This window comes from Marmota flaviventris, chromosome 14, assembly GCF_047511675.1.
Source record: "Marmota flaviventris isolate mMarFla1 chromosome 14, mMarFla1.hap1, whole genome shotgun sequence".
NCBI classification, from domain to species: Eukaryota; Metazoa; Chordata; class Mammalia; order Rodentia; family Sciuridae; genus Marmota; species Marmota flaviventris.
This window is the reverse complement of record NC_092511.1, coordinates 90,620,090-90,632,758: the sequence shown is the minus strand read 5'-3', so window position 1 is coordinate 90,632,758 and position 12,669 is coordinate 90,620,090. Positions and strand designations below refer to the sequence as shown.

Here is a 12,669-nt window from a genome sequence, read left to right as displayed (position 1 = left end):
CAGGGCCCATACCAAACACATTCAGTATTTTATAGAAGGTGAAAAAGATATGTTCTAATAGAAGATGAAGATTAAGAGTTGCGTAGATATAACTAGACGCTATAATACTTGCTGTCTACTTTCAAAATGTAACATTCTCAATAAATGCACTTTGCAGGCCTTACTTTCTCACTGGGCATAAGCTCAGGAAGGCAAAGAATGTGTCTACCAGATTCTCTGCTGTATCTTTCTGAATATAGCTCTCGACCAAGTTTTTAAAATTATTGATGGTCAATAATGATGAACTAAATTATCTTTAAAAGGACTTTTTTGTTTGTTTTGATACTGGGAATTGAACATAGGGCCTGGCACATGCTAAGCATACCCTCTACACTGAGCTATACAACTAGCCTCAAAGAAGCCTTTAATGCAGATTGTGTTATTCTCATGTAAAGTACTCCAAAAAGCACATGTCAAGTATGGATGGATATCATTTTAGAAGTTACACTTATGATTTAAAAAAAAAACAAAGGTTATTACATGCCATGTTTTCTTTTTTAGGGGGTGGAGTGTGTTAGGATAGAAGTCAAGGCCTCATGCATGCCAATTAAATGCTCTACCACTTCCCAGACCCTAGCTGTCAGGTTTTAAGAACTTTTACATGTACAGTACTGACTTAATCATACAGACACACGTACTTGAAATCTACCTTCAGTAAAATAAACTTTTTGAACTGTTACTCAAATCAGCTATTTTCTGAGCAGCTCCTACATGTCCCATATTATGCCAGAGGCTGGAGAGCATACTGAATTGAGGAAGAAAGTCTCTGTCCTTAGGTGGCTGAACTTAGTGAGGCATCTTATAAAGTATAGCTGCTAGCCAACAGTAACATCACCACCTTTGAACTGTTAGAAATGCAAATTCCTGTGCCTGTACTCCAAACTTATGAAATCAAAAACTCTGGAGGTAGAGACCATAATACTGTTTACACAAGCCCTCCAGGGGATTCTAATGATTGATTTTGAGAACCACTAAATTAAGAGGACATGTGGGAGAACCACCTCCCTTCCCTCTGCCCACCCGCCAGCCAGATCAAAAAGGAAAAAAAAAAAAAAAAGTGCACTAGAGGGTTGGTGACCCTGTAGCTCAGTTGGGAAGTGCCTGAGGATTAGGAAAGGTTCATTCATTCTGTTCATGCAGCACTTACTGTTCTTGCACAGTGTGGCAGGCACTGTGCTGGAGAACCCAGAGATAAAGAGGTGACTTGTGACATGAGTGCCATAATATGAATGCTTGTGTGTCCCCCAAATGCATGTGGAAACCAACTCCCCAATGTGACAGTATTAAGTGGTGAGAGGTAACTGTTGTGAGGGTAGAGCCCTCATGAATGGGATTTATGTCCTATAGAAGAAGTCTAAGAGAGTCTGCTGGTCCCTTCCACCACATGAGGACGCAGTTACAAGAATGCATTTATGAGGAATGGGCCTTCACCAGATACTGAATTTGCCAGCACCTTGGACTTCCCACCTTCAGAAGTCTGAACAATACATTTCTGTTGCTTATAAGCCACCCAATCTATAGTATTTTATCATAGCAGCCTGTACTGGGTTTGTAAGAAAGTGAGGAGCTGAGTAAGCACATCTTTATTGTACCCTGATTGTAAAAGGAATGAGAAATGACAATAATCAAAAAATATGATTATTGTTTTAAATAGCAAAAAACACAAGTCCAAAATGTGAAGAATCCCTTAAATTGTTCCCTTCACTTTAAAGCCCCTTAATTTAAGTTCAGATATATTTCTGAATAATGATATGTGTGACATAATATCTTACATATTACACTAGCAACAGGCATCAGCCCCCTAAGTTCTTGGTATACATTTTGTTCATGACTTATTCATTCTTATAGGGAACAGACACATGAGTGGTGGGAACATGAAGTTAAGAGAATAATTCTATAAAATGGGTCTACTGCTTTCACTTTTAAAAGGCAGTTTACCTGCAGCCTTGCCTGGCTCAAGTGGACAGGACATGTCACATTCCTCAGCAAACTACTTGTTATCTACAGGAGAAATGTAAGCCAAAATAATGTTGATAAGGGGAACACAAGTTACCCAGAAGAGGGAGACCTTTATGACTCTTTCATAGACCAAATCTGATAAGGATAAGATAAGGATGATGCACCTTAGAATAATAAAATCTGTAAGAAGAGGTTCCAGTTAGAACCACTCAAGTTGGGCCAAAATGACCTAGAGTTATCATGGCAGCAGGGACTTGAATGTCTGATGTCATCCTGCTGTCAGTCGAAAGTCAAGAGGTGGAGCTGATCTGAATTCTCTGGAAACTTCCCTAGGACTCCTAATAAACTGTAGGACAGGGGATACACTGTCCCCTCCTTTCTGAGAGGACCCATTGTCACCTTTGAGTGTGTCCCCTTTCCCCTTTCCCATCCCTTCTAATAAACTCAGGCCTATAACTGAGCAAATTGTCTGAAATCTTTGACTTGATTATAAGAATCAGTCGGTGTTTGAAGGGGAGCCTTCATGCTGCCTCAGCTTCCTGGAAGGCCTCAGCATTGTAACAACTTCACAGTTATTTACTGAGTACTTACTAAGTACAAGCAGGATGATGGTAGTGAGCCAGGTGAAGGATTCAGAGGAAATGCAGGGAACTTGCCCTAGAGGAACTTACCAGCTAGTGAGGCAATGATTCCAGGGAGCTAAGGGTTGGTTCCCCTTAGTTTTGTTCTTGTCATCTATAGCTATCCAATAAAAATGTTAATAAAACCTGACCATCTTTGAATGAAGTGAAAATTCTCACAATGCTTAGCTTCAAGTGTAGAATGACTTCTGGTTACTATCTAAAACTGGCAGGTAATATGAATAAACTTCAGTCTACAAACTCAGATGTGTAAGAAACTTCTTTTTCCTATAACAGAACCTTCCTTCTCTTTGAAGCCTATTTTCTGCTGCAGAGATATCAATCTTCTCAATATGAGACCCTCCCCTTTACCTTGAGGCTGTGCCTAGGTTGGGAATGATCTTAAGGATCCAGAAGAGAAGTGAGAGTCATTAGGTCTTCAAATCACTGGTCCCATAGGAATCTGAGTTGTTCTGCCCACCATGATTTCCATCTTTTGGTTTCAGGCTTGAGGGTTAGGATGTCTGTGGCTTTCTTGCTATGTGGTATGGCTACAATCTCTGTGAGGCAGCCTTTTAACCTGGACATATTTGAGGATTCATCCCTGAACTTTTTAGAAATGCAAATTCTAGGGCCTCCCCACCAATCTCCTGAAACAGAAAACTCTGTCTAAAACATAGCCATCAGACTACAAAATTCTCCAAGATTCCAACTCTCAGAGATTCTGCCCAGGAAAGAGTGAGCAGGCATTACAAACAATCTTTCTTTCCTCTGGAGGTAGGAAACTCATAGTTCCTGCTCTCTTAATATTATTATCATTATTTGCCTCAATTAATGATTTCCTCTGTACCGAGATTTTTGCTTCAGAGTCATCTAGAATAATACTAGTGGATTTGTTCTACGCAAGGAAGTACTTTTAAACTGGGAAGTACTGGGAAAAAAAAAAAAAAAAAAAGACAAGATTTGAACTACCACAAAACATTTTTGCAGATGAAGAAGTTGAGGTGTTAGGTTATGTGATTAGTCCAGAAAACCACAGGGAAAAAGAGTACAGCAAAAACTTATAACCACATTTCCAGACTGTTCGTTTCCCTCTTGTACCATCATCCTGTCCTTCTCTCCCTTCGTGAAAATGTCTAGGTAGAGGCAAAGGAGAGGCATTTGACATACTTCAGCTCCAATTGTTACAACACTGTGAGGTGGTATTACAATTTCATCTCAGAGATAAGGAAGCTACGACTAAGAGAGATGAAGTATTTGTCTTAATGAGAGTATGCAAATCTGGAAAGCTGCCCTTTCTCCCCTTCTCTAGACTGCTTCCTATGACCAAAAACTTTCAAAAAACCACTTACTGGTTCTTAATCATTTGTTCTATAAACGAGTGTCATACAATTTCTACTCCTTTGACCATTCTTCACAGAAGCAGCACAGCATTTTTCTATTGAAGAGATCAAGGCTGAGACAAACTCAAGGTCTCTATGCAGCAGAACAAAATTTGAACTGAGATCTGCTTTCAAGTCCAGGTTGTCTCCAAGGCTTTTCACTTTTTCCAGTGAAGGAAATGGAAATGGGAATAAAAATACCACTCATGCCAATTTCATTATTGTTGTTACCAGGGCACTTAACCACTGAGTCACAACTCCAGACCTATTTATTTATTTATTTCTTAATTTTGAGACACTAAGTTGTTTAGGGCCTCGATAAATTGCTGAGGCTGGCTTTGAACTTGTGATTCTCCTCCCTCAGCCTTTTGAGCCCCTGGGATTACAGATGTCAGCCACCACATCCAGCTCACTATTGTTATAAAACGATCAAACCAGATTTTGGATATGGAATGTCTTGATGTCAATACCATGAAGCTAACACACTTAAGGACATTCTGCACAGTTTTAAGACTCTGGTCATTTTGGTGCAAGTCACTGAAAATCTTTTTTTTTTTTTTTTTTCCAGATTAGTTTCCTCTGCACTAAAATGGAAGAACTAGGCTTTTTTTTTTAAGACTGAGTAATTTTTAAATTTAATCTCAGCTCCGAAAATTCAGTTTTTATACATGAAGTACGCAGACATAAATGACTCAGAAAACCTGTGAATCATCTTTCAGTTTTATTTTGTTGTTTTGCTTTATCGGCCCATTTATTTTTCAATACTCTTTACAGGTTTATCTTTTTGGCATCCTCAGAGTTGTTCACATTGTTGTGCAAGAAAAATTTCCAATAAAATGATACATCAAAGAGGATGCAAGTAAGCACTCAGAACATGTTTGCAAATGTGAAGTCATAAATGTGCATATATTGGGAGAGTTTTTAGTCAATTAATTAGACCATATTTGACATATATAATCCGTTTAAACTAAAAACTGTTACTTCATTATAGTTAAGTGTAGAGGAAATTTACTTTAATCTTAGTCTTGCTGCATGCTCATTCTGTGATCTTGAGCAAATTATCCTTTAAGAAAAATAAATAAATATGTTTTAGTTGTGTGTGGACACAACTTCATTTTTTTTTTTTTTAATGTGGTGCTAGAGGATCGAACCCAGTACCTCACACGTGCTAGGCAAGCGCTCTACCACTGAGCCACAACCCCAGCCCGCAAATTATCCTTTCTGTGCCTCAGTTTCCTCGACTGAAATTAAAAAAAAAAAAAAAAAAAAGGCCACTTAGAAATACATGCCTCACTAGACTGTAGAGAGGATTTGGATAATCCATGTAAAATGCAACAGCAGGCACATAGTAAACAAACGTTTGGTTGCCACTACCGGCGCTTCTCTGCGGGTTACCATTCTCAGCGCTGGTTAATTCCGATTACCAAACACTTGAGGGCTTATTAAATCCGAGGCGCTGGGGTTACAGGGAATCAATGAAATAGTATCCGGCATTATTGGACTAACATTGTTTAGAGGACGATTTAAGAGACAAATGACAAGAAGTTGAATTAAAAAAAAAAAAAAAGGAAAAAACAAAACTTCGGACTTGTCGTATTTGGGGCACGGTATATTTGCCTGATTCCTTGAGAATCCCTTTAGCCTCTGCCACCGGACGTCACGGGAGGCGCAACCAATCGTGTCCGGCTCGGTGAACTTCGCTTTCCCCCCAGCTTCCTGCAAGACTCGACGTGCCATTTGTTTCTCTGTCTGGCATCCCTTTCTTTGCCGGGTTTCCCGGGAGCTTCTCCTGGGAGGCGACAGGCCCCACACCCTACCTGTCAGCGTAGGTAGTGGCGGGCTCCCGACGCAGTCAGAGTGACGACGAGCGCAAGTCTCCGTCCCTATACGTCACTTCCGGGACGCTTCTCTCGCGGAGCCTTGTGGGTAGCCGGCCAGGGGTCTCCTGGCGACGACGATGGCGGGGGATGTGGGCGGTCGCAGCTGCACGGACTCGGAGCTGCTGCTGCACCCGGAGCTATTATCCCAGGAGTTCCTCCTCCTTACCTTGGAGCAGGTCGGCCGCGCGGGGCGGAGGACGGGCGGGTGGGTGGGCCTGCCCGGGAGAGGCTCGCGGCTGAGCTTGCCCCAAGCAGCCTCGGTGACGGCGGGCCTTCCCGCAGCGGTCGCTCCTCCGGTGGGGTTTGGGCCACTCTCAGCCCACACAGACCAGACAGGTCTTCCCTCGCCCCCATCCGGAAAAAAAGACGACTCTAGAGTATCAGGAATTCCTAAGAAATAGAACTTATCTGTAAGGAGCCACAAAGGCTCGGAGGGAGGAGCCGCCGGTACCCCGCGGCCTGTGTGAAAGCGAAGAGAAACGGAGGGTGAAATCTCGGAACTGGAAAGCATCCGAGAAATCGTCCACATCTTTGCACACCGTCTCATCTCGTTTCAGAAGGCTGAAATAGTCCCCAAGAGATGAAGTGGTTTATTTAAGGTCACACTCTCTAAGCAGTACAGTTGGCAGGAGAATTCAAGACTCCCGGGTCTCCCTGCAGTACTCGACTCGTTTTGGGCTGGTGTGGCTTCTGATAGGCGGAAAGAAAAAAATTTAAAAAGTGACTCGATTTATTTAAAATGAGGATTACTGAAAGTTTCCTTAGAGATTTATGTGGTTTTTTTGTTGTTTTCCACATGGATTTTCCTTAGTCTCCTAATTTTGTCTAGTTGCCTCAAGTTCTCCTGGTAAATACATTTTGGGGTGAAATGACCTTTTACCTGTGGTTTTCAAACTTCTAAGTACATCAGAATCATCCAAAGGTTTAATACACACATTGCTGAGCTCCATTCGGTTTCACTTTCATTAGGTTTGAGATGTGGCCTGAAATTTTGCATTCTTTCTTCCTTCCGGTCCAAGGACTGCACTTTGAGAATCATTGTCCATAGGCAGTGTTTCCCAAAGCCTATAAAGCCTCTGGACATGTTGTCCAAGAGAATCACCAGACTTTCCCCCACTTCTAAGCGAATGCAGAGTTAAAATTGCAGTAGGTCACTATACAAGGGAAAGAAGTAAAATTGTGCTTTTAATTTTTTTTAAAAATTAAGTTCATTATACCATATTGACTTGTTTTGTCAGGTTTTACAAAACAGAAGTTTTCCAGCCTTTCTGAATTGAAGTTGAAGAACTAATTATCTTATTTTCATTCTCATTTTTCTTCTTAAATCGAAATTGTCTTCATAACTATTCCTTTGCTTATGCTGTATGTTTTCCTTGATGTCAAGGACAAATTGAAAAGTGAGGGAGAATGAGGTTATTTAGATAGGGATGGTTGAGCATTGACTGTAAGCTACTTGATATACTACTACTGTCATCAGTGAGGGGAATGTAGTTTCCTTCTGCACTGCTATATTAAGTCTTCGTAGTTAACCTCAATTAAAGAAGTACTACAGTGACTGAGTAACATGTGCTAGGCCCTGAGTTCAATCTTCAGAACAACAACAAAAACACTACAACAGAGAAATGTGAAAATAACAGGGTGAGGGGCCTCCATCTCACCCATCTGAAAATCATAATAATAACATTCAGGTTAGTTTATTGACAGAAATGTGGAAATCATTAGCTTTCTTTTATCTGTTTCCCCCAGGAAGTCCCTCATTTTCAGTCCCTTTTATAGATTAAGATGATGTTCTGGAAATGATCTTGATGCCTGGAGTTTTGGCTGGAGTTGTGGGCTGCAGTCCATGTCACACTGTGGACATGTGACCATTGTTTCTCAGATAAGGCTGAACCTAATATTTCCAGGGCTTAACCTATCAATAGTATCACCTCTAGAAGAAACTTATGGGACTTTGCAGTTAGTATGTCATTCTGAAAATGGTTTTGTAATTTGTTATTTAAGAAATAATGTTTTGCCATATTAGTAAGTTACTTATTAAAATGAAAGATGTTTTGAAATTACTTTTGTTTCCTTTTCCACAGAAGAACATAACTGTTGAAAATGACATAAGAGTAAACAAAGACAATCTTACTGATCTTTATGTTCAGCATGCCATACCGTTGCCTCAGAGGGAATTGCCAAAGAATAGATGGGGGAAAATGATGGAAAAGAAAAGAGAACAACATGAGATAAAAAATGAGACAAAAAGGTACTTTTTTAGTGGTTCTGGTTTTCGTTTTATCTTATATACCTAAACAATTTTGGTTTTACCTCAGGTAAACTTGAAGTTTTTTTAAAAAAATCTATTTGAATAAATAAATAAATATTGAATAACAACAATTCATTGAACACCAGGCACTGTGCTTTGTAGCAGTGAGTAAAACATAAAATTCCCTACCCACATATCAATTGGGAGAAACATAATAATAAAAGTTTAGTGTGTGGTATGTTACATAGTGACACATCCTAAGGAGAAAGGTAAAACAGGAAGAGGAATTGTAATTTTTGGCAAAGTGGCCAGGAACAACCTTACTGAGAAATGACATTTCAGTAGGAAGTACGGAGCAAGCTAGCATTCCAGCAGAAGATAAGACCCTGCATTGGAAATGTGTCCAGGAGCAGCAAAGTGTCCATCAGCCTGGAGCAGAGAGAGTAGGAGGCAAGAGGTGTATTAGGGACGACGGGGAAGATTGTCAAATCATGGAAGACTTTGACTTTACTCAGAGATGAGAAACCACTATAGGATTTTGAGCCAGTGACAGGGATAACCCTATCAAATGACATTTTAACCAGACCACTCTGGCTGCTATACTGTGAAGTGATTTAAGATGAAGCAGTTATAGGGGTAGAAGTTGCCAAATCAATTAGGAATCTGCGGTGTAATTTTAACAATGGCAGTAGCTTTAACTAAGGTAGTGATTGGGTAGGCTAGGATCTGAATGTATTTAGGAGGTAGAACCAACAGGATTTCTAAAATTTTGAGCAAAAAAGACCAGTCAAGTAATATCCTAAGGTCTTTGAACAGTGTAGAAGCAAAGAGTGCCATCTCATTTCTGGTACATTGTTTAAGGTTTTTAAATTTCAGGGAAAAAAAAATATGAAATCCACAAGCCAATGACTTTTCCCCCTTTTAAAGAAAATTACATTTGAGTGACCAACATCAGTGGCTACTTAATGTGAACAAAATGTTCTAAGATCCCCAAATGATCTTCCCCTATGATTGTGTTATCACCAGTGGGTATTATTGTTATATTATTGTCATGGGTGATGCAGTGGGAGATGACAGAGTAGGAGGGCTGGGGTAAGAAGGAATATGTAGCTCTGAGTTGATTAGTGGTTTTAATCTGATTGCCAAGAAAAACTCATGATTGAGATTATTCCCCAAGCATGAGAATACTCGAAGGACACATATGCTCATAGTCATTTTGAAAAATAACTGCATTTAAGGACTTGGGATGTAGCTCAGTGGTAGACCACTCGCCTATCAATGTGCAAGGCCTTGAGTTCAATCTCCTCTACCTAATTGTAAATAAATACATAAATAAATGTACATACAGTCTCAACTTTGATCAGGAACTAGTTCAGATTAAGCATCATGTTAGCTTGATGGTTACATTAAGTACAAGTTGCACTAGTGTTAGCTTCTGCCAGGCTATGGGTTACATGGCATATACCTTTTAATTTGCTTTTTTCTTTTTTTACTTGATATTCAGACAGTATTTTCTGCTTCATCAGCTCTTACAGGCACATTGTCCTAGTAAACATTGGTTACACTTCCCTTCAAAGCAACACATGATAATCCTGCAGTGTCATTTTGGAAATGATCTTTGGCTCTATCTTAAAAATTTATAGTCATTCTTGACTCAGCAAGCATTGAAATTGGAAAGCTCTAAGAGAGATCTTGCAATGTCAAGTAGCATACACGTGGCCCTTGACAGAGATACAGAGAAGTACTATGGCATCCTAAGGTCACGCACAGCTAGAACTAGCTCCCTGGTGCCAAGCTTCTCCAACTTCAGTGTGCCCCTTGAATCTTAGGTTGAATGCCCCAATGCTGATGAATCCTGCTCTCCTTTTCTTTTCTATAATGGCATTGAGCAAACACTGAACTTATTTTTTCATCATCTACAAAATGAAACTAAATGGTGACTTAAGGATTGGTGAGTGGCCATTTACCTAGGAAGCTCATTAAAATACTGATTTTAAGACTTATTCAGTAGTTCAGTGTGAGTCCCTGGATTCTGTGTTTCTTATAAGCTCCCAAGATGGCACTCATGTTGTTGATCCTTGGATAGCACTTTGGTGAAGTTAAAGAGTTTTGCTGGTAACTTACTGCTCAATTTCTTTTAACATATTTAAGGTTTTTTTTTTTTTTTTAATAAATCTGCTATATAACTCAAGTTAAATAAGTGCATTTACCTTTACTATTAAAATGTAAATTAGAGGGCTGGGGTTGTGGCTCAGCGGTAGAGCACTTGCCTAGCATGTGTGAGGCCCTGGGTTTGATTCTCAGCACCACATAAAATAAAATAAAGGTCCACTGACAACTAAAAAAATGTTTAATAAAATAAAATATAAATTAGATTTTGAAAAGCAAAACATGAAGACTCTTGCCAAAGCTTATGATTAAAATTGTACAAATATTACTATGGCCCTACAGGCTTAGTAACAGGAATAAGAATGTTCTTCATTGTTTGTGGGGTGCCATTGTGGTAGTCTTCATATAGTTTTTGAAATAATAGCATTGCAGTTATGTGGTCAATATAACTTTGTCAGTAATTTGTTTGGAAATCCTGTTTTAAGGGCTAGTGTTAGATGTTTAATTGTTGTTTTAAAAATAACTGCATCTTTTGTATATGTTAATCTAACTGAATTTCTTGAAATACTTAATGCTTTAAAACAGAGCACTATAAAATTATTTTTTAGAGTGAACACATAATTTCATTTCCAGTAGTCTCACATACATTTGTCTTATCAGTAGTCTTGTTGGTTATTTATTTATTTATTTTTAACTTTGAATTCCAGTGAACTGGTTTACCATCCCACATAGTATTTTTCAAAAGCGCTTCTCTTTGATTTCAGGAGTAACACTGTAGATGGGTTAAGGAAAAGGCCTCTCATTGTATTTGATGGAAGCTCAACAAGTACAAGCATAAAAGTAAGAAAGACAGAGAATGGAGACAATGATCGACTCAAGCCTCCCCCTCAGGCAAGCTTTACCAGTAATGCCTTTCGAAAATTATCAAATTCCTCTTCAAGTGTTTCACCCCTAATTTTGTCTTCCAATTTGCCTACGAACGATAAATCGGAACACAATAATAATGACACTAAACAGAACCATGACTTAATGCATAGAAAAAGTCCTTCAGGCACTATGAAGTCACCACCTTTGTCCCCTGTTGGAACTACTCCTGTCAAGTTAAAGCGAGCTGCTCCTAAAGAAGAAACAGAGGCTGCAGTAAGTATGGAGTGGTTTCTGTGCCAGTAAGGGGTGTGACCAAAGCGTGAGCAGTTCCTTTATAGCCTGACTAGCCCACTGATGCTGCTTGATCCTCTTGAACCCTTTATCTCCTGTCGAATTTTCCTATCTCATCACTTATATGTTGGAACCCTGGAGTTTTAAAATCCATTGTTATTTTTTAAAGTTATTATTATATGCCTTATTTTTAAATCTAGTATTTTTAAAGATTCCTTCAATTTATTTGTTTAAAAGGTATATATGGAGAGCATTAGGCACTTTTTCTAGATTTTTCTCATCAGTTTTTCACTGTCTTGAAACTAAAAGGAGAGAGTACTCCTTTATTAGTAAAGCTCAGAATGCTAAGTAATTTATCCAGGGTAATATATTTGTTAAATAGCATTTGGACCCTGACCTCAGGTCTGTTTGTACTTACCTTGAAATCACACAAGAATCTCTTTATAATTCCTAATGGTTTTCCCTACCCCTCAAGTGTATCTAACTTTGGACAGTTAGGAAGTTTGGGAGAATCTGTCATGTGTGCTCTCATTGTCTTTCCTTAGACTCCTCAGAAAAGTGATTTTATCTTTAAACACCTAGCAGTTTTATAGCTATTATTCCTGTAGTATATTTTGGCTTTATTATCATCTTCTAATGTCAGAGGGATTGAAACTCAAGAATAGTTTAGACATTCTGAAATATAGACCCTGGAAAAAGAAAGTTACTTAACCAGCATTTACTTATTCATTGAATCTTATCAGCAATCCCATGAAGTAAGCACTGTTGTTATCCCCTTTTCACAGTCAAGGATACAGAAGTTTAGAGAATTTAAATAAACTTGTCCAGGGTTCCAGAGTTAGAAAGTGGGCAAACTGCAATTTGACCCTAGGTCTGCTTGATCCCAAGGCCCACGCTTAGGACACCAAGCTGCTTCCTTCCTTATTTACCCACATTTGTGGGAGAGGAGGAGGGTGTGGGATGAGAATTGGAAGAGTAAATCCTGCAGTAAGGAGTGAGCCTTGAGGATTTTTTTCCCCAGGCTCTTATCCAAAGGAATTTTCCTCTTTCAGAGGTATGAGATAGCTATAAATGATAAATGTTTTCTTGTATTGTTCATGTTTCCCACTGCTTTTGAACTCTGAAGTTGCGGAGGACATTGGCTAGGCAAGGAGGAAGTGGATCTGGACTAGCTGTCAGTGGTTCCCGGCTCTGCATTATTGGGATCACCTAAGGAGCTACCAGAAAAACGAAAGAAGTGAGAGCGTCATCTCTACCTTTATGGATTCATTGGT

General features: G+C 39.3%; 2 protein-coding genes across 7 annotated transcripts in view; one reads left to right on the top strand and one right to left on the bottom strand.

Moving 5' to 3' along the window:
* The window catches only part of Tgfbrap1 (transforming growth factor beta receptor associated protein 1), a 68,398-nt gene extending 62,561 nt beyond the window's left edge, over positions 1–5,837 (bottom strand). The window contains exon 1 of the mRNA XM_071601910.1: positions 5,818–5,837. The gene's annotated coding sequence lies outside the window, so the exon portion shown is untranslated. The remainder of the gene's footprint in view (positions 1–5,817) is intronic.
* Positions 5,838–5,910: 73 nt separating this feature from the next.
* Positions 5,911–12,669, top strand: part of C14H2orf49 (chromosome 14 C2orf49 homolog) — a 35,062-nt gene continuing 28,303 nt past the window's right edge. For 5 of the 6 annotated variants that reach the window (XR_011704440.1, XM_071601907.1, XM_027951785.3 and 2 more), the window contains exons 1-3: positions 5,911–6,056; positions 7,962–8,128; positions 11,002–11,377. Coding sequence is in view for 5 of the 6 variants with exons in the window: in XM_071601907.1 (XP_071458008.1) it covers positions 5,958–6,056; positions 7,962–8,128; positions 11,002–11,377 (642 nt within the window). In the remaining variant the exon portion in view is untranslated. The remainder of the gene's footprint in view (positions 6,057–7,961; positions 8,129–11,001; positions 11,378–12,669) is intronic. The other variant, XM_071601908.1, reaches the window with a different exon arrangement.